Raw genomic sequence first — 27,494 nt, 5'->3', positions numbered from 1 at the left:
CTGTGTGATAGTAGTTTAAACAGACACCTCAGTGCATTCAGCTTGTCAACACCTCTTACAAAAACAAGCAGTGATGAAGTCAATCTCTCTTCCACTCTGAGCCAGTAGAGACTGACATGCATATTATTAATGTTAGTTCTCAGTGTACTTTTAAGGGCCAGCCGTGCTGCCCTGTTCTGAGCCAACTGCAATTTTCCCAAGTCCCTCTTTGTGGCACCTGACCACACGACTGAACAGTAGTCCAGGTGCGACAAAACTAGGGCCTGTAGGACCTGCCTCGTTGATAGTAGTGTTAAGAAGGCAGAGCAGCGCTTAATTATGGACATACTTCTCCCCATCTTAGCTACTGTTGTATCAAGATGCTTTGACCATGACAGTTTACAATCCAGGGTTACTACAAGCAGTTTAGTCTCCTCAACTTGCTCAATTTTTACATTATTCATTACGAGATGTAGTTGAGGTTTAGGGTTTAGTGAATGATTTATCCCAAATACAATGCTTTTCGTTTTGGAAATATTTAGGACTAACTTATTCCTTGCCACCCATTCCGAAACTAAATGCAACTCTTTATTAAGTGTTGCAGTTATTTCGGTTGCTGTGGTAGCTGACATGTATAGTGTTGAGTCATCCGCATACATAGACACTGGCTTTACTCAAAGCCAGTGGCATGTCGTTAGTAAAGCTTGAATAAATGAAGGGGCCTAGACAGCTGCCCTGGGGAATTCCTGATTCTACCTGGATTATGTTGGAGAGGCTTCCATTAAAGAACACCCTCTGTGTTCTGTTAGACAGGTAACTCTTTATCCACATTATAGCAGGGGGTGTATAGTTTTTTGTGTGCTCTAGGGCAACTGTGTCTAGATGGAATTTGTATTTGTGGTCCTCTCTCGCTCTGCGCTCTGTGGAATTGCACTGACTACACTCTGTGTGAACTAATAACCTACCTACTACTACCCTACGCTGTGAACTAATAACATAATAACCAATTTTTAAATGCAATGTGTCTCTCACTCTTTCTTTTTATTCTGTTTTATTTTTGGTCTCTGACCTTCTAATCATCAGCCTTGGCCTGTCTCATTCCTCCCTGTCTCTGACCTGCTCATCATCAGCCTTGGCCTGTCTCATTCCTCCCTGTTTCTGACCTTCTAATCATCAGCCTTGGCCTGTCTCATTCCTCCCTGTCTCTGACCTTCTAATCATCAGCCTTGGCCTGTCTCATTCCTCCCTGTCTCTGACCTGCTCATCATCAGCCTTGGCCTGTCTCATTCCTCCCTGTCTCTGACCTTCTAATCATCAGCCTTGGCCTGTCTCATTCCTCCCTGTCTCTGACCTTCTAATCATCAGCCTTGGCCTGTCTCATTCCTCCCTGTCTCTGACCTTCTAATCATCAGCCTTGGCCTGTCTCATTCCTCCCTGTCTCTGACCTGCTCATCATCAGCCTTGGCCTGTCTCATTCCTCCCTGTCTCTGACCTGCTCATCATCAGCCTTGGCCTGTCTCATTCCTCCCTGTCTCTGACCTGCTCATCATCAGCCTTGGCCTGTCTCATTCCTCCCTGTCTCTGACCTGCTCATCATCAGCCTTGGCCTGTCTCATTCCTCCCTGTCTCTGACCTGCTCATCATCAGCCTTGGCCTGTCTCATTCCTCCCTGTCTCTGACCTGCTCATCATCAGCCTTGGCCTGTCTCATTCCTCCCTGTCTCTGACCTTCTAATCACCAGCCTTGGCCTGTCTCATTCCACCCTGTCTCTGACCTGCTCATCATCAGCCTTTGCCTGTCTCATTCCTCCCTGTCTCTGACCTGCTCATCATCAGCCTTGGCCTGTCTCATTCCTCCCTGTCTCTGAAAGATGGTAGTGCTGCTATAGCTAGAGATGAATATCAGCAATACACTATTGAAGGGAGCTGTGTGTGTGTGTGTGTGTGTGTGTGTGTGTGTGTGTGTGTGTGTGTGTGTGTGTGTGTGTGTGTGTGTGTGTGTGTGTGTGTGTGTGTGTGTGTGTGTGTGTGTGTGTGTGTGTGTGTGTGTGTGTGTGTGTGTGTGTGTGTGTGTGTGTGTGTGTGTGTGTGTGTGTGTGTGTGTGTGTGTGTGTGTGTGTGTGTGTGTGTGTGTGTGTATGAAAATAACTAAGCTGCCATCCTGAACCTTCCTTTACAATTGCAGATATGTGAATATGTTTAGAATAAATTCACACATCCTCTATTGTGATAGGACCTTAGTTTGCTTTGTATACGTCTAAAAATACATACTATAGGTTGTGGTATCATTATGCATATTGAAGTAGTCTCACCATTTTAGTAAATTAATGAATAACCTAGAATGAAAGGCCTACTTGAATAAAAAGCCTACTTGAATAAAAAGCGTACTTGAATGAAAGGCCTACTTGAATAAAAAGCATACTTGAATGAAAGGACTACTTGAATAAAAAGCATACTTGAATGAAAGGCCTACTTGAATAAAAAGCGTACTTGAATGAAAGGCCTACTGCAAACAACTAACCTAGAGCAGCAGCTTACATACAGTAGAGCAATGGCCCCAGATGAACAAAACACTTGAATCACTTCAGTTTTGATTAGAAAGTTTGTTAATGACTTAAGACAAAGGGAAGAGGAGAGTGGACCCTAGTGGCGCTGTGGCTGATGAGAGTTGTAATGCGGTGTGAAAGGTAATGAAGGAGCACTTAAATTCATTTGAAGTAGGAAACCACTCAACTCCATCTACCATCCAATTAACAGCACAATTTAAAAAGTTAAACTCCTAATTGAAATTACAAAAAATTGTTTTGTGAATATTGAAAAAGTAACAACGTTCTAATCTCAATCAGTGTGACACAAATAATATGTTAATGATGGGCACTAGATGGGCTATGTTGGCTTCTGTTTGATACAGTATTAATAATGACCACTATAGGACAGTTGTGATTCGAGGTCAACAGCCCCAGCTCAATATGCGGTTTAATAACTTGAGCACTGTACCTTGCAGCTCAGTGCTGTTCTGCAGCTCAGTGCTGTTCTGCAGCTCAGTGCTGTTCTGTTCCTCAGCTCAGTGCTGTTCCTCAGCTCAGTGCTGTTCCTCAGCTCAGTGCTGTTCTGCAGCTCAGTGCTGTTCCTCAGCTCAGTGCTGTTCTGCAGCTCAGTGCTGTTCTGTTCCTCAGCTCAGTGCTGTTCCTCAGCTCAGTGCTGTTCCTCAGCTCAGTGCTGTTCTGCAGCTCAGTGCTGTTCCTCAGCTCAGTGCTGTTCTGCAGCTCAGTGCTGTTCCGCAGCTCAGTGCTGTTCCTCAGCTCAGTGCTGTTCTGTTCCTCAGCTCAGTGCTGTTCTGTTCCTCAGCTCAGTGCTGTTCTGTTCCTCAGCTCAGTGCTGTTCTGTTCCTCAGCTCAGTGCTGTTCTGTTCCTCAGCTCAGTGCTGTGCTGTTCCTCAGCTCAGTGCTGTTCCTCAGCTCAGTGCTGTTCTGTTCCTCAGCTCAGTGCTGTTCTGTTCCTCAGCTCAGTGCTGTTCTGTTCCTCAGCTCAGTGCTGTTCTGTTCCTCAGCTCAGTGCTGTTCTGTTCCTCAGCTCAGTGCTGTTCTGTTCCTCAGCTCAGTGCTGTTCTGCAGCTCAGTGCTGTTCTGCAGCTCAGTGCTGTTCCTCAGCTCAGTGCTGTTCCTCAGCTCAGTGCTGTTCTGTTCCTCAGCTCAGTGCTGTTCTGTTCCTCAGCTCAGTGCTGTTCCTCAGCTCAGTGCTGTTCTGTTCCTCAGCTCAGTGCTGTTCCTCAGCTCAGTGCTGTTCCTCAGCATCTAATTTTTGAGGCTGTTAAAACCAAGATGTCTTTGTTTTTAGTGATTTTACCTTTTAAGTGCTAATTCCTCAAGTGAAATTGGAAAGTCAAGTGGGTTTTGATTGATTGTAATATTTAGAAGTTTTTCTTAAATCAGATTGTGGTTTGAGTTTATTTCTTTTTATAGATTTTTCAAAATGTTCTTTCCAAATGTGTTTGACGTCCCGCTTCTCGATAAGTCCATGGGATCTTTATACCTTAGCTATAGGTACGACATCATGAGGGATCTATGGGTTGTATTCTTCAACAATCAATGGATATACACAGTGTACAAAACATTAAGAACACCTTCCTAATATTGCGTTGCACCCCCACCCCCCCTTTTGCCCTCAGGTGCACCTGGCACCTACTACCATACCCCGTTCAAAGGCACTTAAATCTTTTGTCTTGCCCAGTCACCCTCTGAATGACACACATACACAATCCATGTCTCAATTGTCTCAAGGCTTATAAATCCTTCTTTAACCTGTCTCCTCCCCTTCATCTACACTGATTTGAAATGGATTTAACAAGTGACATCAATACGGGATCATAGCTTTCACCTGGTCATTCTATGTCATGGAAAAGTACACTCGGTGTATATCATTATTTTAAAAGTCCAAAAATGGATGTTAATTGTAGATTGACCCTTTTTTAACTATTTACATGTCCCTCCCCTTTCTGTGATTGCAGGATGTTTTCCTGGTCGTCTTAGCGATCCTGGTGTTGGTGCTCTGTGTCTACGCTTTCTTCTACCTCAACCTGAGCACTGAGCTGGACCTGGACCTGGACCTGGACTGAAGGAGGAGTGGACCAGGGGTCACGCTGGGCTGGGCTATTGTCAGGCTCTGTCAACATGGCATGGCTCATTGTCTATTCTCAGACTCTGTCAACATGGCTCATTGACTCATTCCCTGCCCCCTTGACATATCTGGATGCAAATTTGATCCAGGACTAGCTCTCTAGTGGCAACTAGGGCCCTATCAAAACTGTTAATCTTTTTCTGCCTGATTCCGTTTTCTCCATTTCTTTGTTTCATCAGGTTCCATTCTTTTTGCTTTCGCACTCACATACTTTCATATAATTCAGTTTGGTTCTAAGTCCAGAACAATGCTTAAACCACAGCAGGAGACCACTTTTGAGGTCTGGGAAAAAAATATATAAAAAATAATTTTGGATGCAAGTGCACACCAGCAAGAGACTGTTGTTTGGTAAGTGATGATACTGTAGCGTTCATGTGATGGCAGAGTTTGGAAAAACAAATAGCCACTGGATTGATGCAAATAACCATGATATCATTCTGCCAGGTAGGCATAGGCTACTTTTGTATTTAACATTTTAATTGAGAAGGTTTTTGGGAAAGCTTTTCCATCTACCGGAAGACGGTTGACATTGCATTAGCATCATCGCTAACGGGAACACAAAGTGGTAGACAAACGAAGTTGAAGGATTAATGAATCACTGGTGCATTTTGTTCATGTCTTTATAATAATGTTGGACACTTTAATGAATGTTCCACTGAGTTCAATACATTTAGTTGATTTCCTACTCAGTTCAATACATTTAGGAATGTTGTCGGAATTCCGTTTTAATGTCTGGATTCCCGTGATTCCGTCCGTGTTCTCCGCAACACGGATGTTCTACATACATCTGCCCTGGACAACTTCACCCTACTCCTCTGGGTCACCATCTGAAGAGTCTTCCTGATTCCAGAGGAGACTTCACAATCTCTACCTGGCACTAACAGAAGGAGAGACACGGAATATTGTCTTCTATGTGACACTAAAGACAATCAGCCTTTTGTAGGAGATTATTATTATTCTGCATCAATCAATTGAAGTTTTAAGCCGTCTTGGAGATTACCTTACCTTGATTGTTCGAAAACACTGGCACTGTCTTTTTCATTGATTATTTTTGTCTTTTTTTAAGGTAAAAAAAATAAAAACATTTGGTTTCTTTGCTCCCTTTGTTTGACTGTAATACCGTCTGAATAGTATAGTCATCCAGTGTAAAGTGCCTTCAGAAAGTATTAATACCCCTTTGACTTTTTACACATTTTGTTGTGTTACAAAGTGTCCTTAAGAGTCTATTGATGCACCCGTGCGTCAATCTAAGTACCAGAATAAATAAATAAATACCCATCAAAATCCGTCAGTTTTAATCTAGAGATATCTGTTTTTTTGCATGGGCTGCGTCTCAATCCAACACATCCTCCTGTCTGGAAGGTGGCTGCGTCTCAATCCACCACATCCTCCTCTGTCTGCAAGGTGGCTGAGCTTCAGCGGTGTTTGTCAGATGAAAATATTTCCTGAACTTTCTTCTGTTTTCTAGATATAGGACAGACACTTATTCCTTAAGATATATATTTTTGGACTGTTATTCAATGTGTTTCTATGTGCTATAGTAGAAAGGGGTCCTAAAATTCCAAATCGAATTGCTAAATGATCCACGGTATGACCATCTTAAAACAATTCCACCTCAAGTACCTTTGGCCTGTATCTTTGTAGTGACTGGGTGTATTGATACACCATCCAAAGTGTATTTAATAACTTCACCAGGCTCAAAGGGATATTCAATGTCTGCTTCTTTTCTTTTTAACCATCTACCAATAGGTGCCCTTCTTTGCGAGGCATTGGAAAACCTCCCTGGTCTTTGTGGTTGAATCAAATGTTTGAAATTCACTGCTTGACTGAAGGACCTTACAATTATCTGTATGTGTGGAGTTCAGAGATGAGGTAGTCATTTGAAAATCATGTTAAACACTATTATTGCACACAGTGAGTTCATGCAATTTATTTTCTACTTGTTAAGCACATTCTTTCTGCCAATACAAAGGGTTGAATACTTATTGACTCAAGACATTTCAACTTTTCATTATTTAATTAATTTGTGAAAATGTCAAACATTCCACTTTGACATTATGGGGTATTGTGTGTGTGTAGGCCAGTGACAAAATCTCAATTTAATCAATTAAAAATTCAGGTTGTAACTCAACGAAATGTGGAAAAAGTTAAGGAGTGTGAATATTTTCTGAAGGACCATTGAAACTAGAAGAGCGTCCCACATGGCCCCCTATTCCCTCTATAGTGCACTACTTTAGACCAGAGAATGGCACCCTATTCCCTATATAGTGCACTACTTTAGACCAGAGAATGGCACCCTATTCCCTATATAGTGCACTACTTTAGACCAGAGACCTATGGCACCCTATTCCCTATATAGTGCACTACTTTAGACCAGAGACCTATGGCACCCTATTCCCTATATAGTGCACTACTTTAGACCAGAGAATGGCACCCTATTCCCTATATAGTGCACTACTTTAGACCAGAGACCTATGGCACCCTATTCCCTATATAGTGCACTACTTTAGACCAGAGACCATGGAACCCTATTCCCTATATAGTGCACTACTTTAGACCAGAGACATGGAACCCTATTCCTATATAGTGCACTACTTTAGACCAGAGAATGGCACCCTATTCCCTATATAGTGCACTACTTTAGACCAGAGAATGGCACACTATTCCCTATATAGTGCACTACTTTAGACCAGAGAATGGCACCCTATTCCCTATATAGTGCACTACTTTAGACCAGAGAATGACACCCTATTCCCTATATAGTGCACTACTTTAGACCAGAGAATGACACCTATTCCCTATATAGTGCACTACTTTAGACCAGAGACATGACACCCTATTCCCTATATAGTGCACTACTTTAGACCAGAGACATGACACCCTATTCCCTATATAGTGCACTACTTTAGACCAGAGAATGGCACCCTATTCCCTATATGTGCACTACTTTAGACCAGAGAATGGCACCCTATTCCCTATATAGTGCATTACTTTAGACCAGAGAATGGCACCCTATTCCCTATATAGTGCACTACTTTAGACCAGAGACATGGCACCCTATTCCCTATATAGTGCACTACTTTAGACCAGAGACCTATGGCACCCTATTCCCTATATAGTGCACTACTTTAGACCAGAGAATGGCACCCTATTCCCTATATAGTGCACTACTTTAGACCAGAGAATGGCACCTATTCCCTATATAGTGCACTACTTTAGACCAGAGAATGGCACCCTATTCCCTATATAGTGCACTACTTTAGACCAGAGAATGGCACCCTATTCCCTATATAGTGCACTACTTTACACCAGAGAATGGCACCTATTCCCTATATAGTGCACTACTTTAGACCAGAGAATGGCACCCTATTCCCTATATAGTACACTACTTTAGACCAGAGATATGGCACCCTATTCCCTATATAGTGCACTACTTTACACCAGAGACCTATGACACCCTATTCCCTATATAGTGCACTACTTTAGACCAGAGACTATGGCACCCTATTCCCTATATAGTGCACTACTTTAGACCAGAGACATGACACCCTATTCCCTATATAGTGCACTACTTTAGACCAGAGACATGACACCCTATTCCCTATATAGTGCACTACTTTAGACCAGAGAATGGCACCCTATTCCCTATATAGTGCACTACTTTAGACCAGAGAATGGCACCCTATTCCCTATATAGTGCACTACTTTACACCAGAGAATGGCACCCTATTCCCTATATAGTGCACTACTTTACACCAGAGAATGCCACCCTATTCCCTATATAGTACACTACTTTAGACCAGAGAATGGCACCCTATTCCCTATATAGTGCACTACTTTACACCAGAGAATGGCACCCTATTCCCTATATAGTGCACTACTTTAGACCAGAGAATGGCACCCTATTCCCTATATAGTGCACTACTTTAGACCAGAGAATGACACCCTATTCCCTATATAGTGCACTACTTTAGACCAGAGAATGACACCCTATTCCCTATATAGTGCACTACTTTAGACCAGAGAATGGCAACCTATTCCCTATATAGTGCACTACTTTAGACCAGAGAATGACACCCTATTCCCTATATAGTGCACTACTTTAGACCAGAGAATGGCACCCTATTCCCTATATAGTGCACTACTTTAGACCAGAGAATGGTACCCTATTCCCTATATAGTGCACTACTTTAGACCAGAGAATGGCACCTATTCCCTATATAGTGCACTACTTTAGACCAGAGAATGGCACCCTATTCCCTATATAGTGCACTACTTTAGACCAGAGAATGGCACCCTATTCCCTATATAGTGCACTACTTTAGACCAGAGAATGGCACCCTATTCCCTATATAGTGCACTACTTTAGACCAGAGAATGGCACCCTATTCCCTATATAGTGCACTACTTTAGACCAGAGACCATGGCACCCTATTCCCTATATAGTGCACTACTTTAGACCAGAGACCTATGACACCCTATTCCCTATATAGTGCACTACTTTAGACCAGAGACCATGGCACCCCTATTCCCTATATAGTGCACTACTTTAGACCAGAGAATGGCACCCTATTCCCTATATAGTGCACTACTTTAGACCAGAGAATGACACCCCTATTCCCTATATAGTGCACTACTTTAGACCAGAGACATGGCACCTATTCCCTATATAGTGCACTACTTTAGACCAGAGAATGGCACCCTATTCCCTATATAGTGCACTACTTTAGACCAGAGCATGGCACCCTATTCCCTATATAGTGCACTACTTTAGACCAGAGAATGGCACCCTATTCCCTATATAGTGCACTACTTTAGACCAGAGACCTATGGCACCCTATTCCCTATATAGAGCACTACTTTAGACCAGAGAATGGCACCCTATTCCCTATATAGTGCACTACTTTAGACCAGAGAATGACACCCTATTCCCTATATAGTGCACTACTTTAGACCAGAGAATGACACCCTATTCCCTATATAGTGCACTACTTTAGACCAGAGCCCTATGACACCCTATTCCCTATATAGTGCACTACTTTAGACCAGAGCATGGCACCCTATTCCCTATATAGTGCACTACTTTAGACCAGAGACCATGGCACCCTATTCCCTATATAGTGCACTACTTTAGACCAGAGAATGGCACCCTATTCCCTATATAGTGCACTACTTTAGACCAGAGAATGGCACCCTATTCCCTATATAGTGCACTACTTTAGACCAGAGAATGGCACCCCTATTCCCTATATAGTGCACTACTTTAGACCAGAGACTATGGCACCCTATTCCCTATATAGTGCACTACTTTAGACCAGAGACCCTATGACACCCTATTCCCTATATAGTGCACTACTTTAGACCAGAGACATGACACCCTATTCCCTATATAGTGCACTACTTTAGACCAGAGAATGACACCCTATTCCTATATAGTGCACTACTTTAGACCAGAGAATGGCACCCTATTCCCTATATAGTGCACTACTTTAGACCAGAGACCTATGACACCCCTATTCCTTATAGTGCACTACTTTAGACCAGAGAATGGCACCCTATTCCCTATATAGTGCACTACTTTAGACCAGAGAATGGCACCCTATTCCCTATATAGTGCACTACTTTAGACCAGAGAATGGCACCCTATTCCCTATATTATTATTATTATATTATTATAGTGCACTACTTTAGACCAGAGAATGGCACCCTATTCCCTATATAGTGCACTACTTTAGACCAGAGAATGGCACCCTATTCCCTATATAGTGCACTACTTTAGACCAGAGAATGGCACCCTATTCCCTATATAGTGCACTACTTTAGACCAGAGAATGGCACCCTATTCCTATATAGTGCACTACTTTAGACCAGAGAATGGCACCCTATTCCCTATATAGTGCACTACTTTAGACCAGAGAATGGCACCCTATTCCCTATATAGTGCACTACTTTAGACCAGAGAATGGCACCCTATTCCCTATATAGTGCACTACTTTAGACCAGAGCCCTATGACACCCTATTCCCTATATAGTGCACTACTTTAGACCAGAGAATGGCACCCTATTCCCTATATAGTGCACTACTTTAGACCAGAGAATGGCACCCTATTCCCTATATAGTGCACTACTTTAGACCAGAGAATGGCACCCTATTCCCTTATATAGTGCACTACTTTAGACCAGAGACCTATGACACCCTATTCCCTATATAGTGCACTACTTTAGACCAGAGAATGGCACCCTATTCCCTATATAGTCACTACTTTAGACCAGAGAATGACACCCTATTCCCTATATAGTGCACTACTTTAGACCAGAGAATGGCACCCTATTCCCTATATAGTGCACTACTTTAGACCAGAGAATGGCACCCTATTCCCTATATAGTGCACTACTTTAGACCAGAGACATGGCACCCTATTCCCTATATAGTGCACTACTTTAGACCAGAGAATGACACCCTATTCCCTATATAGTGCACTACTTTAGACCAGAGACCTATGGCACCCTATTCCCTATATAGTGCACTACTTTAGACCAGAGACTATGACACCCTATTCCCTATATAGTGCACTACTTTAGACCAGAGACTATGACACCCTATTCCCTATATAGTGCACTACTTTAGACCAGAGAATGACACCCTATTCCCTATATAGTGCACTACTTTAGACCAGAGAATGGCACCCTATTCCCTATATAGTGCACTACTTTAGACCAGAGAATGACACCCTATTCCCTATATAGTGCACTACTTTAGACCAGAGAATGGCACCCTATTCCCTATATAGTGCACTACTTTAGACCAGAGAATGGCACCCTATTCCCTATATAGTGCACTACTTTAGACCAGAGAATGGCACCCTATTCCCTATATAGTGCACTACTTTAGACCAGAGACATGGCACCCTATTCCCTATATAGTGCACTACTTTAGACCAGAGAATGGCACCCTATTCCCTATATAGTGCACTACTTTAGACCAGAGCATGGCACCCTATTCCCTATATAGTGCACTACTTTAGACCAGAGACCATGACACCCTATTCCCTATATAGTGCACTACTTTAGACCAGAGACATGACACCCTATTCCCTATATAGTGCACTACTTTAGACCAGAGACCATGACACCCTATTCCCTATATAGTGCACTACTTTAGACCAGAGACCTATGGCACCCTATTCCCTATATAGTGCACTACTTTAGACCAGAGACATGACACCCTATTCCCTATATAGTGCACTACTTTAGACCAGAGACCATGACACCCTATTCCCTATATAGTGCACTACTTTAGACCAGAGACATGGCACCCTATTCCCTATATAGTGCACTACTTTAGACCAGAGACATGGCACCCTATTCCCTATATAGTGCACTACTTTAGACCAGAGAATGGCACCCTATTCCCTATATAGTCACTACTTTAGACCAGAGACTATGGCACCCTATTCCCTATATAGTGCACTACTTTAGACCAGAGCCCTATGGCACCCTATTCCCTATATAGTGCACTACTTTAGACCAGAGACCTATGGCACCCTATTCCCTATATAGTGCACTACTTTAGACCAGAGATATGGCACCCTATTCCCTATATAGTGCACTACTTTAGACCAGAGACCATGACACCCTATTCCATATAGTGCACTACTTTAGACCAGAGCCCTATGACACCCTATTCCCTATATAGTGCACTACTTTAGACCAGAGACATGGCACCCTATTCCCTATATAGTGCACTACTTTAGACCAGAGACATGGCACCCTATTCCCTATATAGTGCACTACTTTAGACCAGAGACTATGGCACCCTATTCCCTATATAGTGCACTACTTTAGACCAGAGACTATGGCACCCTATTCCCTATATAGTGCACTACTTTAGACCAGAGAATGGCACCCTATTCCCTATATAGTGCACTACTTTAGACCAGAGAATGGCACCCTATTCCCTATATAGTGCACTACTTTAGACCAGAGCATGACACCCTATTCCCTATATAGTGCACTACTTTAGACCAGAGACCTATGACACCCTATTCCCTATATAGTGCACTACTTTAGACCAGAGAATGGCACCCTATTCCCTATATAGTGCACTACTTTAGACCAGAGAATGACACCCTATTCCCTATATAGTGCACTACTTTAGACCAGAGACTATGACACCCTATTCCCTATATAGTGCACTACTTTAGACCAGAGAATGACACCCTATTCCCTATATAGTGCACTACTTTAGACCAGAGACATGGCACCCTATTCCCTATATAGTGCACTACTTTAGACCAGAGACATGACACCCTATTCCCTATATAGTGCACTACTTTAGACCAGAGAATGGCACCCTATTCCCTATATAGTGCACTACTTTAGACCAGAGACCTATGGCACCCTATTCCCTATATAGTGCACTACTTTAGACCAGAGCCCTATGACACCCTATTCCCTATATAGTGCACTACTTTAGACCAGAGACTATGACACCCTATTCCCTATATAGTGCACTACTTTAGACCAGAGCCCTATGACACCTATTCCCTATATAGTGCACTACTTTAGACCAGAGACCTATGACACCCTATTCCCTATATAGTGCACTACTTTAGACCAGAGACCTATGGCACCCTATTCCCTATATAGTGCACTACTTTAGACCAGAGCCCATGGCACCCTATTCCCTATATAGTGCACTACTTTAGACCAGAGAATGGCACCCTATTCCCTATATAGTGCACTACTTTAGACCAGAGACCTATGGCACCCTATTCCCTATATAGTGCACTACTTTAGACCAGAGAATGGCACCCTATTCCCTATATAGTGCACTACTTTAGACCAGAGACCATGACACCCTATTCCCTATATAGTGCACTACTTTAGACCAGAGCCCTATGACACCCTATTCCCTATATAGTGCACTACTTTAGACCAGAGAATGGCACCTATTCCCTATATAGTGCACTACTTTAGACCAGAGAATGACACCCTATTCCCTATATAGTGCACTACTTTAGACCAGAGCCTATGACACCCTATTCCCTATATAGTGCACTACTTTAGACCAGAGATATGGCACCCTATTCCCTATATAGTGCACTACTTTAGACCAGAGACCATGGCACCCTATTCCCTATATAGTGCACTACTTTAGACCAGAGACATGACACCCTATTCCCTATATAGTGCACTACTTTAGACCAGAGAATGGCACCCTATTCCCTATATAGTGCACTACTTTAGACCAGAGACCTATGACACCCTATTCCTATATAGTGCACTACTTTAGACCAGAGATATGACACCCTATTCCCATATAGTGCACTACTTTAGACCAGAGAATGGCACCCTATTCCCTATATAGTGCACTACTTTAGACCAGAGACCTATGGCACCCTATTCCTATATAGTGCACTACTTTAGACCAGAGACCTATGGCACCCTATTCCTATATAGTGCACTACTTTAGACCAGAGACCTATGGCACCCTATTCCCTATATAGTGCACTACTTTAGACCAGAGACTATGACACCCTATTCCCTATATAGTGCACTACTTTAGACCAGAGACCTATGGCACCCTATTCCCTATATAGTGCACTACTTTAGACCAGAGCCTATGACACCCTATTCCCTATATAGTGCACTACTTTAGACCAGAGCCTATGACACCCTATTCCCTATATGTGCACTACTTTAGACCAGAGCCCTATGGCACCCTATTCCCTATATAGTGCACTACTTTAGACCAGAGTCACCCTATTCCCTATATAGTGCACTACTTTAGACCAGAGACTATGACACCCTATTCCCTATATAGTGCACTACTTTAGACCAGAGACCTATGGCACCCTATTCCCTATATAGTGCACTACTTTAGACCAGAGAATGGCACCCTATTCCCTATATAGTGCACTACTTTAGACCAGAGAATGACACCCTATTCCCTATATAGTGCACTACTTTAGACCAGAGCATGGCACCCTATTCCCTATATAGTGCACTACTTTAGACCAGAGAATGGCACCCTATTCCTATATAGTGCACTACTTTAGACCAGAGAATGACACCCTATTCCCTATATAGTGCACTACTTTAGACCAGAGAATGGCACCCTATTCCCTATATAGTGCACTACTTTAGACCAGAGAATGGCACCTATTCCCTATATAGTGCACTACTTTAGACCAGAGACCTATGGCACCCTATTCCCTATATAGTGCACTACTTTAGACCAGAGCCCATGACACCCTATTCCCTATATAGTGCACTACTTTAGACCAGAGCCCTATGACACCCTATTCCCTATATAGTGCACTACTTTAGACCAGAGACCTATGACACCCTATTCCCTATATAGTGCACTACTTTAGACCAGAGCCTATGGCACCCTATTCCCTATATAGTGCACTACTTTAGACCAGAGACCTATGGCACCCTATTCCTATATAGTGCACTACTTTAGACCAGAGACCTATGGCACCCTATTCCCTATATAGTGCACTACTTTAGACCAGAGAATGGCACCCTATTCCCTATATAGTGCACTACTTTAGACCAGAGAATGACACCCTATTCCCTATATAGTGCACTACTTTAGACCAGAGACCTATGGCACCTATTCCCTATATAGTGCACTACTTTAGACCAGAGACATGGCACCCTATTCCCTATATAGTGCACTACTTTAGACCAGAGCCCTATGGCACCCTATTCCCTATATAGTGCACTACTTTAGACCAGAGACTATGACACCCTATTCCCTATATAGTGCACTACTTTAGACCAGAGACCTATGGCACCCTATTCCCTATATAGTGCACTACTTTAGACCAGAGCCCATGGCACCCTATTCCCTATATAGTGCACTACTTTAGACCAGAGACCTATGACACCCTATTCCTATATAGTGCACTACTTTAGACCAGAGACTATGACACCCTATTCCTATATAGTCACTACTTTAGACCAGAGAATGGCACCCTATTCCCTATATAGTGCACTACTTTAGACCAGAGCCCATGACACCCTATTCCTATATAGTGCACTACTTTAGACCAGAGCCCTATGACACCCTATTCCCTATATAGTGCACTACTTTAGACCAGAGCTATGACACCCTATTCCCTATATAGTGCACTACTTTAGACCAGAGACCTATGGCACCCTATTCCCTATATAGTGCACTACTTTAGACCAGAGACCATGACACCCTATTCCCTATATAGTGCACTACTTTAGACCAGAGACATGACACCCTATTCCCTATATAGTGCACTACTTTAGACCAGAGCCTATGACACCCTATTCCCTATATAGTGCACTACTTTAGACCAGAGAATGACACCCTATTCCCTATATAGTGCACTACTTTAGACCAGAGACTATGACACCCTATTCCCTATATAGTGCACTACTTTAGACCAGAGACCTATGACACCCTATTCCCTATATAGTGCACTACTTTAGACCAGAGACCTATGACACCCTATTCCCTATATAGTGCACTACTTTAGACCAGAGACCATGGCACCCTATTCCCTATATAGTGCACTACTTTAGACCAGAGACCATGACACCCTATTCCCTATATAGTGCACTACTTTAGACCAGAGACCTATGGCACCCTATTCCCTATATAGTGCACTACTTTAGACCAGAGAATGACACCCTATTCCCTATATAGTGCACTACTTTAGACCAGAGACTATGGCACCCTATTCCCTATATAGTGCACTACTTTAGACCAGAGACATGGCACCCTATTCCCTATATAGTGCACTACTTTAGACCAGAGACCTATGGCACCCTATTCCCTATATAGTGCACTACTTTAGACCAGAGAATGACACCCTATTCCCTATATAGTGCACTACTTTAGACCAGAGAATGACACCCTATTCCCTATATAGTGCACTACTTTAGACCAGAGACATGACACCCTATTCCCTATATAGTGCACTACTTTAGACCAGAGACATGGCACCCTATTCCTATATAGTGCACTACTTTAGACCAGAGACCTATGGCACCCTATTCCCTATATAGTGCACTACTTTAGACCAGAGACCATGGCACCCTATTCCCTATATAGTGCACTACTTTAGACCAGAGACCTATGACACCCTATTCCCTATATAGTGCACTACTTTAGACCAGAGAATGGCACCCTATTCCCTATATAGTGCACTACTTTAGACCAGAGCCATGACACCCTATTCCCTATATAGTGCACTACTTTAGACCAGAGCAATGACACCCTATTCCCTATATAGTGCACTACTTTAGACCAGAGACATGGCACCCTATTCCCTATATAGTGCACTACTTTAGACCAGAGAATGGCACCCTATTCCCTATATAGTGCACTACTTTAGACCAGAGAATGACACCCTATTCCCTATATAGTGCACTACTTTAGACCAGAGACTATGGCACCCTATTCCCTATATAGTGCACTACTTTAGACCAGAGACATGGCACCCTATTCCCTATATAGTGCACTACTTTAGACCAGAGACTATGGCACCCTATTCCCTATATAGTGCACTACTTTAGACCAGAGAATGGCACCCTATTCCCTATATAGTGCACTACTTTAGACCAGAGACTATGGCACCCTATTCCCTATATAGTGCACTACTTTGGACCAGAGAATGACACCCTATTCCCTATATAGTGCACTACTTTAGACCAGAGAATGGCACCCTATTCCCTATATAGTGCACTACTTTAGACCAGAGAATGGCACCCTATTCCCTATATAGTGCACTACTTTAGACCAGAGACTATGGCACCCTATTCCCTATATAGTGCACTACTTTAGACCAGAGCATGACACCCTATTCCCTATATAGTGCACTACTTTAGACCAGAGACCTATGACACCCTATTCCCTATATAGTGCACTACTTTAGACCAGAGACCTATGGCACCCTATTCCCTATATAGTGCACTACTTTAGACCAGAGAATGACACCCTATTCCCTATATAGTGCACTACTTTAGACCAGAGACCTATGACACCCTATTCCCTATATAGTGCACTACTTTAGACCAGAGACATGACACCCTATTCCCTATATAGTGCACTACTTTAGACCAGAGACCATGACACCCTATTCCCTATATAGTGCACTACTTTAGACCAGAGAATGGCACCCTATTCCCTATATAGTGCACTACTTTAGACCAGAGCCCATGGCACCCTATTCCCTATATAGTGCACTACTTTAGACCAGAGACCTATGGCACCCTATTCCCTATATAGTGCACTACTTTAGACCAGAGCCCTATGACACCCTATTCCCTATATAGTGCACTACTTTAGACCAGAGACCATGACACCCTATTCCCTATATAGTGCACTACTTTAGACCAGAGAATGACACCCTATTCCCTATATAGTGCACTACTTTAGACCAGAGATATGACACCCTATTCCTATATAGTGCACTACTTTAGACCAGAGAATGGCACCCTATTCCCTATATAGTGCACTACTTTAGACCAGAGCATGGCACCCTATTCCCTATATAGTGCACTACTTTAGACCAGAGAATGGCACCCTATTCCCTATATAGTGCACTACTTTAGACCAGAGCATGACACCCTATTCCCTATATAGTGCACTACTTTAGACCAGAGACCTATGGCACCCTATTCCCTATATAGTGCACTACTTTAGACCAGAGACCTATGACACCCTATTCCTATATAGTGCACTACTTTAGACCAGAGACCATGGCACCCTATTCCCTATATAGTGCACTACTTTAGACCAGAGAATGGCACCCTATTCCCTATATAGTGCACTACTTTAGACCAGAGAATGACACCCTATTCCCTATATAGTGCACTACTTTAGACCAGAGACATGGCACCCTATTCCCTATATAGTGCACTACTTTAGACCAGAGCCATGGCACCCTATTCCCTATATAGTGCACTACTTTAGACCAGAGATATGGCACCCTATTCCCTATATAGTGCACTACTTTAGACCAGAGAATGGCACCCTATTCCCTATATAGTGCACTACTTTAGACCAGAGAATGGCACCCTATTCCCTATATAGTGCACTACTTTAGACCAGAGAATGGCACCCTATTCCCTATATAGTGCACTACTTTAGACCAGAGACCTATGACACCCTATTCCCTATATAGTGCACTACTTTAGACCAGAGACCTATGACACCCTATTCCCTATATAGTGCACTACTTTAGACCAGAGACATGGCACCCTATTCCCTATATAGTGCACTACTTTAGACCAGAGACTATGGCACCCTATTCCCTATATAGTGCACTACTTTAGACCAGAGAATGACACCCTATTCCCTATATAGTGCACTACTTTAGACCAGAGACATGGCACCCTATTCCCTATATAGTGCACTACTTTAGACCAGAGACCATGGCACCCTATTCCCTATATAGTGCACTACTTTAGACCAGAGAATGACACCCTATTCCCTATATAGTGCACTACTTTAGACCAGAGAATGGCACCCTATTCCCTATATAGTGCACTACTTTAGACCAGAGACCATGACACCCTATTCCCTATATAGTGCACTACTTTAGACCAGAGACCTATGGCACCCTATTCCCTATATAGTGCACTACTTTAGACCAGAGACCTATGGCACCCTATTCCCTATATAGTGCACTACTTTAGACCAGAGACTATGGCACCCTATTCCCTATATAGTGCACTACTTTAGACCAGAGACATGGCACCCTATTCCCTATATAGTGCACTACTTTAGACCAGAGATATGACACCCTATTCCCTATATAGTGCACTACTTTAGACCAGAGACATGGCACCCTATTCCCTATATAGTGCACTACTTTAGACCAGAGACCATGGCACCCTATTCCCTATATAGTGCACTACTTTAGACCAGAGACCTATGGCACCCTATTCCCTATATAGTGCACTACTTTAGACCAGAGACCTATGGCACCCTATTCCCTATATAGTGCACTACTTTAGACCAGAGACTATGGCACCCTATTCCCTATATAGTGCACTACTTTAGACCAGAGAATGACACCCTATTCCCTATATAGTGCACTACTTTAGACCAGAGAATGGCACCCTATTCCCTATATAGTGCACTACTTTAGACCAGAGAATGGCACCCTATTCCCTATATAGTGCACTACTTTAGACCAGAGACATGACACCCTATTCCCTATATAGTGCACTACTTTAGACCAGAGACATGGCACCCTATTCCCTATATAGTGCACTACTTTAGACCAGAGACTATGGCACCCTATTCCCTATATAGTGCACTACTTTAGACCAGAGAATGGCACCCTATTCCCTATATAGTGCACTACTTTAGACCAGAGACCTATGACACCCTATTCCCTATATAGTGCACTACTTTAGACCAGAGACCTATGGCACCCTATTCCCTATATAGTGCACTACTTTAGACCAGAGACCTATGGCACCCTATTCCCTATATAGTGCACTACTTTAGACCAGAGACCTATGGCACCCTATTCCCTATATAGTGCACTACTTTAGACCAGAGACTATGGCACCCTATTCCCTATATAGTGCACTACTTTAGACCAGAGACCTATGGCACCCTATTCCCTATATAGTGCACTACTTTAGACCAGAGGTGTATGACCATGGCACCCTATTCCCTATATAGTGCACTGCTTTAGACCAGAGGTGTATGACCATGGCACCCTATTCCCTATATAGTGCACTGCTTTAGACCAGAGACCTATGACACCCTATTCCCTATATAGTGCACTACTTTAGACCAGAGACATGGCACCCTATTCCCTATATAGTGCACTACTTTAGACCAGAGACCTATGGCACCCTATTCCCTATATAGTGCACTACTTTAGACCAGAGACTATGGCACCCTATTCCCTATATAGTGCACTACTTTAGACCAGAGACCATGACACCCTATTCCCTATATAGTGCACTACTTTAGACCAGAGAATGGCACCCTATTCCCTATATAGTGCACTACTTTAGACCAGAGACTATGACACCCTATTCCCTATATAGTGCACTACTTTAGACCAGAGAATGGCACCCTATTCCCTATATAGTGCACTACTTTAGACCAGAGACATGGCACCCTATTCCCTATATAGTGCACTACTTTAGACCAGAGACCTATGGCACCCTATTCCCTATATAGTGCACTACTTTAGACCAGAGACCTATGGCACCCTATTCCTATATAGTGCACTACTTTAGACCAGAGACATGGCACCCTATTCCCTATATAGTGCACTACTTTAGACCAGAGACCTATGGCACCCTATTCCCTATATAGTGCACTACTTTAGACCAGAGACCTATGGCACCCTATTCCCTATATAGTGCACTACTTTAGACCAGAGACCTATGGCACCCTATTCCCTATATAGTGCACTACTTTAGACCAGAGACCTATGACACCCTATTCCCTATATAGTGCACTACTTTAGACCAGAGATATGGCACCCTATTCCCTATATAGTGCACTACTTTAGACCAGAGACCTATGACACCCTATTCCCTATATAGTGCACTACTTTAGACCAGAGACTATGGCACCCTATTCCCTATATAGTGCACTACTTTAGACCAGAGAATGGCACCCTATTCCCTATATAGTGCACTACTTTAGACCAGAGACCTATGACACCCTATTCCCTATATAGTGCACTACTTTAGACCAGAGACATGACACCCTATTCCCTATATAGTGCACTACTTTAGACCAGAGACCTATGGCACCCTATTCCCTATATAGTGCACTACTTTAGACCAGAGACCTATGGCACCCTATTCCCTATATAGTGCACTACTTTAGACCAGAGACCTATGACACCCTATTCCCTATATAGTGCACTACTTTAGACCAGAGACCTATGGCACCCTATTCCCTATATAGTGCACTACTTTAGACCAGAGACATGGCACCCTATTCCCTATATAGTGCACTACTTTAGACCAGAGCCCTATGACACCCTATTCCCTATATAGTGCACTACTTTAGACCAGAGACCTATGACACCCTATTCCCTATATAGTGCACTACTTTAGACCAGAGACCTATGACACCCTATTCCTATATAGTGCACTACTTTAGACCAGAGACCTATGGCACCCTATTCCCTATATAGTGCACTACTTTAGACCAGAGACCTATGGCACCCTATTCCCTATATAGTGCACTACTTTAGACCAGAGACCTATGACACCCTATTCCCTATATAGTGCACTACTTTAGACCAGAGACCTATGACACCCTATTCCCTATATAGTGCACTACTTTAGACCAGAGACCTATGGCACCCTATTCCCTATATAGTACACTACTTTAGACCAGAGACTATGACACCCTATTCCCTATATAGTGCACTACTTTAGACCAGAGACTATGACACCCTATTCCCTATATAGTGCACTACTTTAGACCAGAGACCTATGGCACCCTATTCCCTATATAGTGCACTACTTTAGACCAGAGACATGACACCCTATTCCCTATATAGTGCACTACTTTAGACCAGAGACATGGCACCCTATTCCCTATATAGTGCACTACTTTAGACCAGAGACCTATGGCACCCTATTCCCTATATAGTGCACTACTTTAGACCAGAGACATGACACCCTATTCCCTATATAGTGCACTACTTTAGACCAGAGATATGGCACCCTATTCCCTATATAGTGCACTACTTTAGACCAGAGAATGGCACCCTATTCCCTATATAGTGCACTACTTTAGACCAGAGACATGGCACCCTATTCCCTATATAGTGCACTACTTTAGACCAGAGAATGGCACCCTATTCCCTATATAGTGCACTACTTTAGACCAGAGAATGGCACCCTATTCCCTATATAGTGCACTACTTTAGACCAGAGACATGGCACCCTATTCCCTATATAGTGCACTACTTTAGACCAGAGACCTATGGCACCCTATTCCCTATATAGTGCACTACTTTAGACCAGAGATATGGCACCCTATTCCCTATATAGTGCACTACTTTAGACCAGAGAATGACACCCTATTCCCTATATAGTGCACTACTTTAGACCAGAGACCTATGGCACCCTATTCCTATATAGTGCACTACTTTAGACCAGAGACTATGGCACCCTATTCCCTATATAGTGCACTACTTTAGACCAGAGACCTATGGCACCCTATTCCCTATATAGTGCACTACTTTAGACCAGAGACATGACACCCTATTCCCTATATAGTGCACTACTTTAGACCAGAGACCTATGGCACCCCTATTCCCTATATAGTGCACTACTTTAGACCAGAGACTATGACACCCTATTCCCTATATAGTGCACTACTTTAGACCAGAGCCCTATGACACCCTATTCCCTATATAGTGCACTACTTTAGACCAGAGACCTATGGCACCCCTATTCCCTATATAGTGCACTACTTTAGACCAGAGCCCTATGACACCCTATTCCCTATATAGTGCACTACTTTAGACCAGAGATATGACACCCTATTCCCTATATAGTGCACTACTTTAGACCAGAGATATGGCACCCTATTCCCTATATAGTGCACTACTTTAGACCAGAGAATGGCACCCTATTCCCTATATAGTGCACTACTTTAGACCAGAGACCATGGCACCCTATTCCCTATATAGTGCACTACTTTAGACCAGAGACTATGGCACCCTATTCCCTATATAGTGCACTACTTTAGACCAGAGCCATGGCACCCTATTCCCTATATAGTGCACTACTTTAGACCAGAGAATGGCACCCTATTCCCTATATAGTGCACTACTTTAGACCAGAGACCTATGGCACCCTATTCCCTATATAGTGCACTACTTTAGACCAGAGATATGACACCCTATTCCCTATATAGTGCACTACTTTAGACCAGAGAATGACACCCTATTCCCTATATAGTGCACTACTTTAGACCAGAGACCATGACACCCTATTCCCTATATAGTGCACTACTTTAGACCAGAGACCATGACACCCTATTCCCTATATAGTGCACTACTTTAGACCAGAGACCATGACACCCTATTCCCTATATAGTGCACTACTTTAGACCAGAGACTATGGCACCCTATTCCCTATATAGTGCACTACTTTAGACCAGAGACCTATGGCACCCTATTCCCTATATAGTGCACTACTTTAGACCAGAGACTATGGCACCCTATTCCCTATATAGTGCACTACTTTAGACCAGAGACCTATGGCACCCTATTCCCTATATAGTGCACTACTTTAGACCAGAGACATGGCACCCTATTCCCTATATAGTGCACTACTTTAGACCAGAGACCTATGGCACCCTATTCCCTATATAGTGCACTACTTTAGACCAGAGAATGGCACCCTATTCCCTATATAGTGCACTACTTTAGACCAGAGAATGGCACCCTATTCCCCTATATAGTGCACTACTTTAGACCAGAGACCTATGGCACCCTATTCCCTATATAGTGCACTACTTTAGACCAGAGCCCTATGGCACCCTATTCCCTATATAGTGCACTACTTTAGACCAGAGAATGGCACCCTATTCCCTATATAGTGCACTACTTTAGACCAGAGAATGGCACCCTATTCCCTATATAGTGCACTACTTTAGACCAGAGACCATGGCACCCTATTCCCTATATAGTGCACTACTTTAGACCAGAGAATGGCACCCTATTCCCTATATAGTGCACTACTTTAGACCAGAGACATGGCACCCTATTCCCTATATAGTGCACTACTTTAGACCAGAGAATGGCACCCTATTCCCTATATAGTGCACTACTTTAGACCAGAGACATGGCACCCTATTCCCTATATAGTGCACTACTTTAGACCAGAGACCATGGCACCCTATTCCCTATATAGTGCACTACTTTAGACCAGAGACTATGACACCCTATTCCCTATATAGTGCACTACTTTAGACCAGAGAATGGCACCCTATTCCCTATATAGTGCACTACTTTAGACCAGAGACCTATGGCACCCTATTCCCTATATAGTGCACTACTTTAGACCAGAGACATGGCACCCTATTCCCTATATAGTGCACTACTTTAGACCAGAGAATGGCACCCTATTCCCTATATAGTGCACTACTTTAGACCAGAGACCTATGGCACCCTATTCCCTATATAGTGCACTACTTTAGACCAGAGACATGGCACCCTATTCCCTATATAGTGCACTACTTTAGACCAGAGAATGACACCCTATTCCCTATATAGTGCACTACTTTAGACCAGAGATATGGCACCCTATTCCCTATATAGTGCACTACTTTAGACCAGAGAATGGCACCCTATTCCCTATATAGTGCACTACTTTAGACCAGAGACCTATGGCACCCTATTCCCTATATAGTGCACTACTTTAGACCAGAGAATGGCACCCTATTCCCTATATAGTGCACTACTTTAGACCAGAGACCATGGCACCCTATTCCCTATATAGTGCACTACTTTAGACCAGAGAATGGCACCCTATTCCCTATATAGTGCACTACTTTAGACCAGAGACTATGACACCCTATTCCCTATATAGTGCACTACTTTAGACCAGAGAATGGCACCCTATTCCCTATATAGTGCACTACTTTAGACCAGAGACTATGGCACCCTATTCCCTATATAGTGCACTACTTTAGACCAGAGAATGACACCCTATTCCCTATATAGTGCACTACTTTAGACCAGAGACCTATGACACCCTATTCCCTATATAGTGCACTACTTTAGACCAGAGAATGACACCCTATTCCCTATATAGTGCACTACTTTAGACCAGAGACCATGGCACCCTATTCCCTATGTAGTGCACTACTTTAGACCAGAGACCTATGGCACCCTATTCCCTATATAGTGCACTACTTTAGACCAGAGAATGGCACCCTATTCCCTATATAGTGCACTACTTTAGACCAGAGACCTATGGCACCCTATTCCCTATATAGTGCACTACTTTAGACCAGAGACATGGCACCCTATTCCCTATATAGTGCACTACTTTAGACCAGAGACATGACACCCTATTCCCTATATAGTGCACTACTTTAGACCAGAGAATGGCACCCTATTCCCTATATAGTGCACTACTTTAGACCAGAGACATGACACCCTATTCCCTATATAGTGCACTACTTTAGACCAGAGAATGGCACCCTATTCCCTATATAGTGCACTACTTTAGACCAGAGAATGGCACCCTATTCCCTATATAGTGCACTACTTTAGACCAGAGAATGGCACCCTATTCCCTATATAGTGCACTACTTTAGACCAGAGAATGGCACCCTAATCCCTATATAGTGCACTACTTTAGACCAGAGACATGGCACCCTATTCCCTATATAGTGCACTACTTTAGACCAGAGAATGGCACCCTATTCCCTATATAGTGCACTACTTTAGACCAGAGAATGGCACCCTATTCCCTATATAGTGCACTACTTTAGACCAGAGAATGGCACCCTATTCCCTATATAGTGCACTACTTTAGACCAGAGACATGGCACCCTATTCCCTATATAGTGCACTACTTTAGACCAGAGAATGGCACCCTATTCCCTATATAGTGCACTACTTTAGACCAGAGAATGGCACCCTATTCCCTATATAGTGCACTACTTTAGACCAGAGAATGGCACCCTATTCCCTATATAGTGCACTACTTTAGACCAGAGAATGGCACCCTATTCCCTATATAGTGCACTACTTTAGACCAGAGAATGGCACCCTATTCCCTATATAGTGCACTACTTTAGACCAGAGACATGGCACCCTATTCCCTATATAGTGCACTACTTTAGACCAGAGAATGGCACCCTATTCCTATATAGTGCACTACTTTAGACCAGAGAATGGCACCCTATTCCCTATATAGTGCACTACTTTAGACCAGAGAATGGCACCCTATTCCCTATATAGTGCACTACTTTAGACCAGAGAATGGCACCCTATTCCCTATATAGTGCACTACTTTAGACCAGAGAATGGCACCCTATTCCCTATATAGTGCACTACTTTAGACCAGAGAATGGCACCCTATTCCCTATATAGTGCACTACTTTAGACCAGAGATGACACCCTATTCCCTATATAGTGCACTACTTTAGACCAGAGAATGGCACCCTATTCCCTATATAGTGCACTACTTTAGACCAGAGACATGGCACCCTATTCCCTATATAGTGCACTACTTTAGACCAGAGACATGGCACCCTATTCCCTATATAGTGCACTACTTTAGACCAGAGAATGGCACCCTATTCCCTATATAGTGCACTACTTTAGACCAGAGAATGGCACCCTATTCCCTATATAGTGCACTACTTTAGACCAGAGAATGGCACCCTATTCCCTATATAGTGCACTACTTTAGACCAGAGAATGGCACCCTATTCCCTATATAGTGCACTACTTTAGACCAGAGAATGGCACCCTATTCCCTATATAGTGCACTACTTTAGACCGGAGAATGGCACCCTAGTCCCTACATAGTGCACTACTTTAGACCGGAGAATGGCACCCTATTCCCTATATAGTGCGCTACTTTAGACCGGAGAATGGCACCCTATTCCCTATATAGTGCGCTACTTTAGACCGGAGAATGGCACCCTATTCCCTATATAGTGCGCTACTTTAGACCAGAGAATGGCACCCTATTCCCTATATAGTGCACTACTTTAGACCAGAGACATGGCACCCTATTCCCTATATAGTGCACTACTTTAGACCAGAGAATGGCACCCTATTCCCTATATAGTGCACTACTTTAGACCAGAGAATGGCACCC

General features: G+C 43.2%; 1 protein-coding gene across 3 annotated transcripts in view; it reads left to right on the top strand.

The window, feature by feature from the left end:
* triqk (triple QxxK/R motif containing) overlaps positions 1-5,753 on the top strand; it is a 48,273-nt gene extending 42,520 nt beyond the window's left edge. For all 3 annotated transcript variants that reach the window (XM_041884162.1, XM_041884161.1, XM_041884163.1), the window contains exon 4: positions 4,486-5,753. In XM_041884162.1, the coding sequence (XP_041740096.1) occupies positions 4,486-4,593 (108 nt within the window). In that variant the 3' untranslated portion in view covers positions 4,594-5,753. The remainder of the gene's footprint in view (positions 1-4,485) is intronic.
* Positions 5,754-27,494: the final 21,741 nt, after the last annotated feature.

Source organism: Coregonus clupeaformis, unplaced genomic scaffold (genome assembly GCF_020615455.1).
Source record: "Coregonus clupeaformis isolate EN_2021a unplaced genomic scaffold, ASM2061545v1 scaf0631, whole genome shotgun sequence".
NCBI lineage: Eukaryota > Metazoa > Chordata > Actinopteri > Salmoniformes > Salmonidae > Coregonus > Coregonus clupeaformis.
The sequence above is the reverse complement of the archived record's forward strand: the minus strand, read 5'-3'. Positions and strand labels throughout refer to the sequence as shown.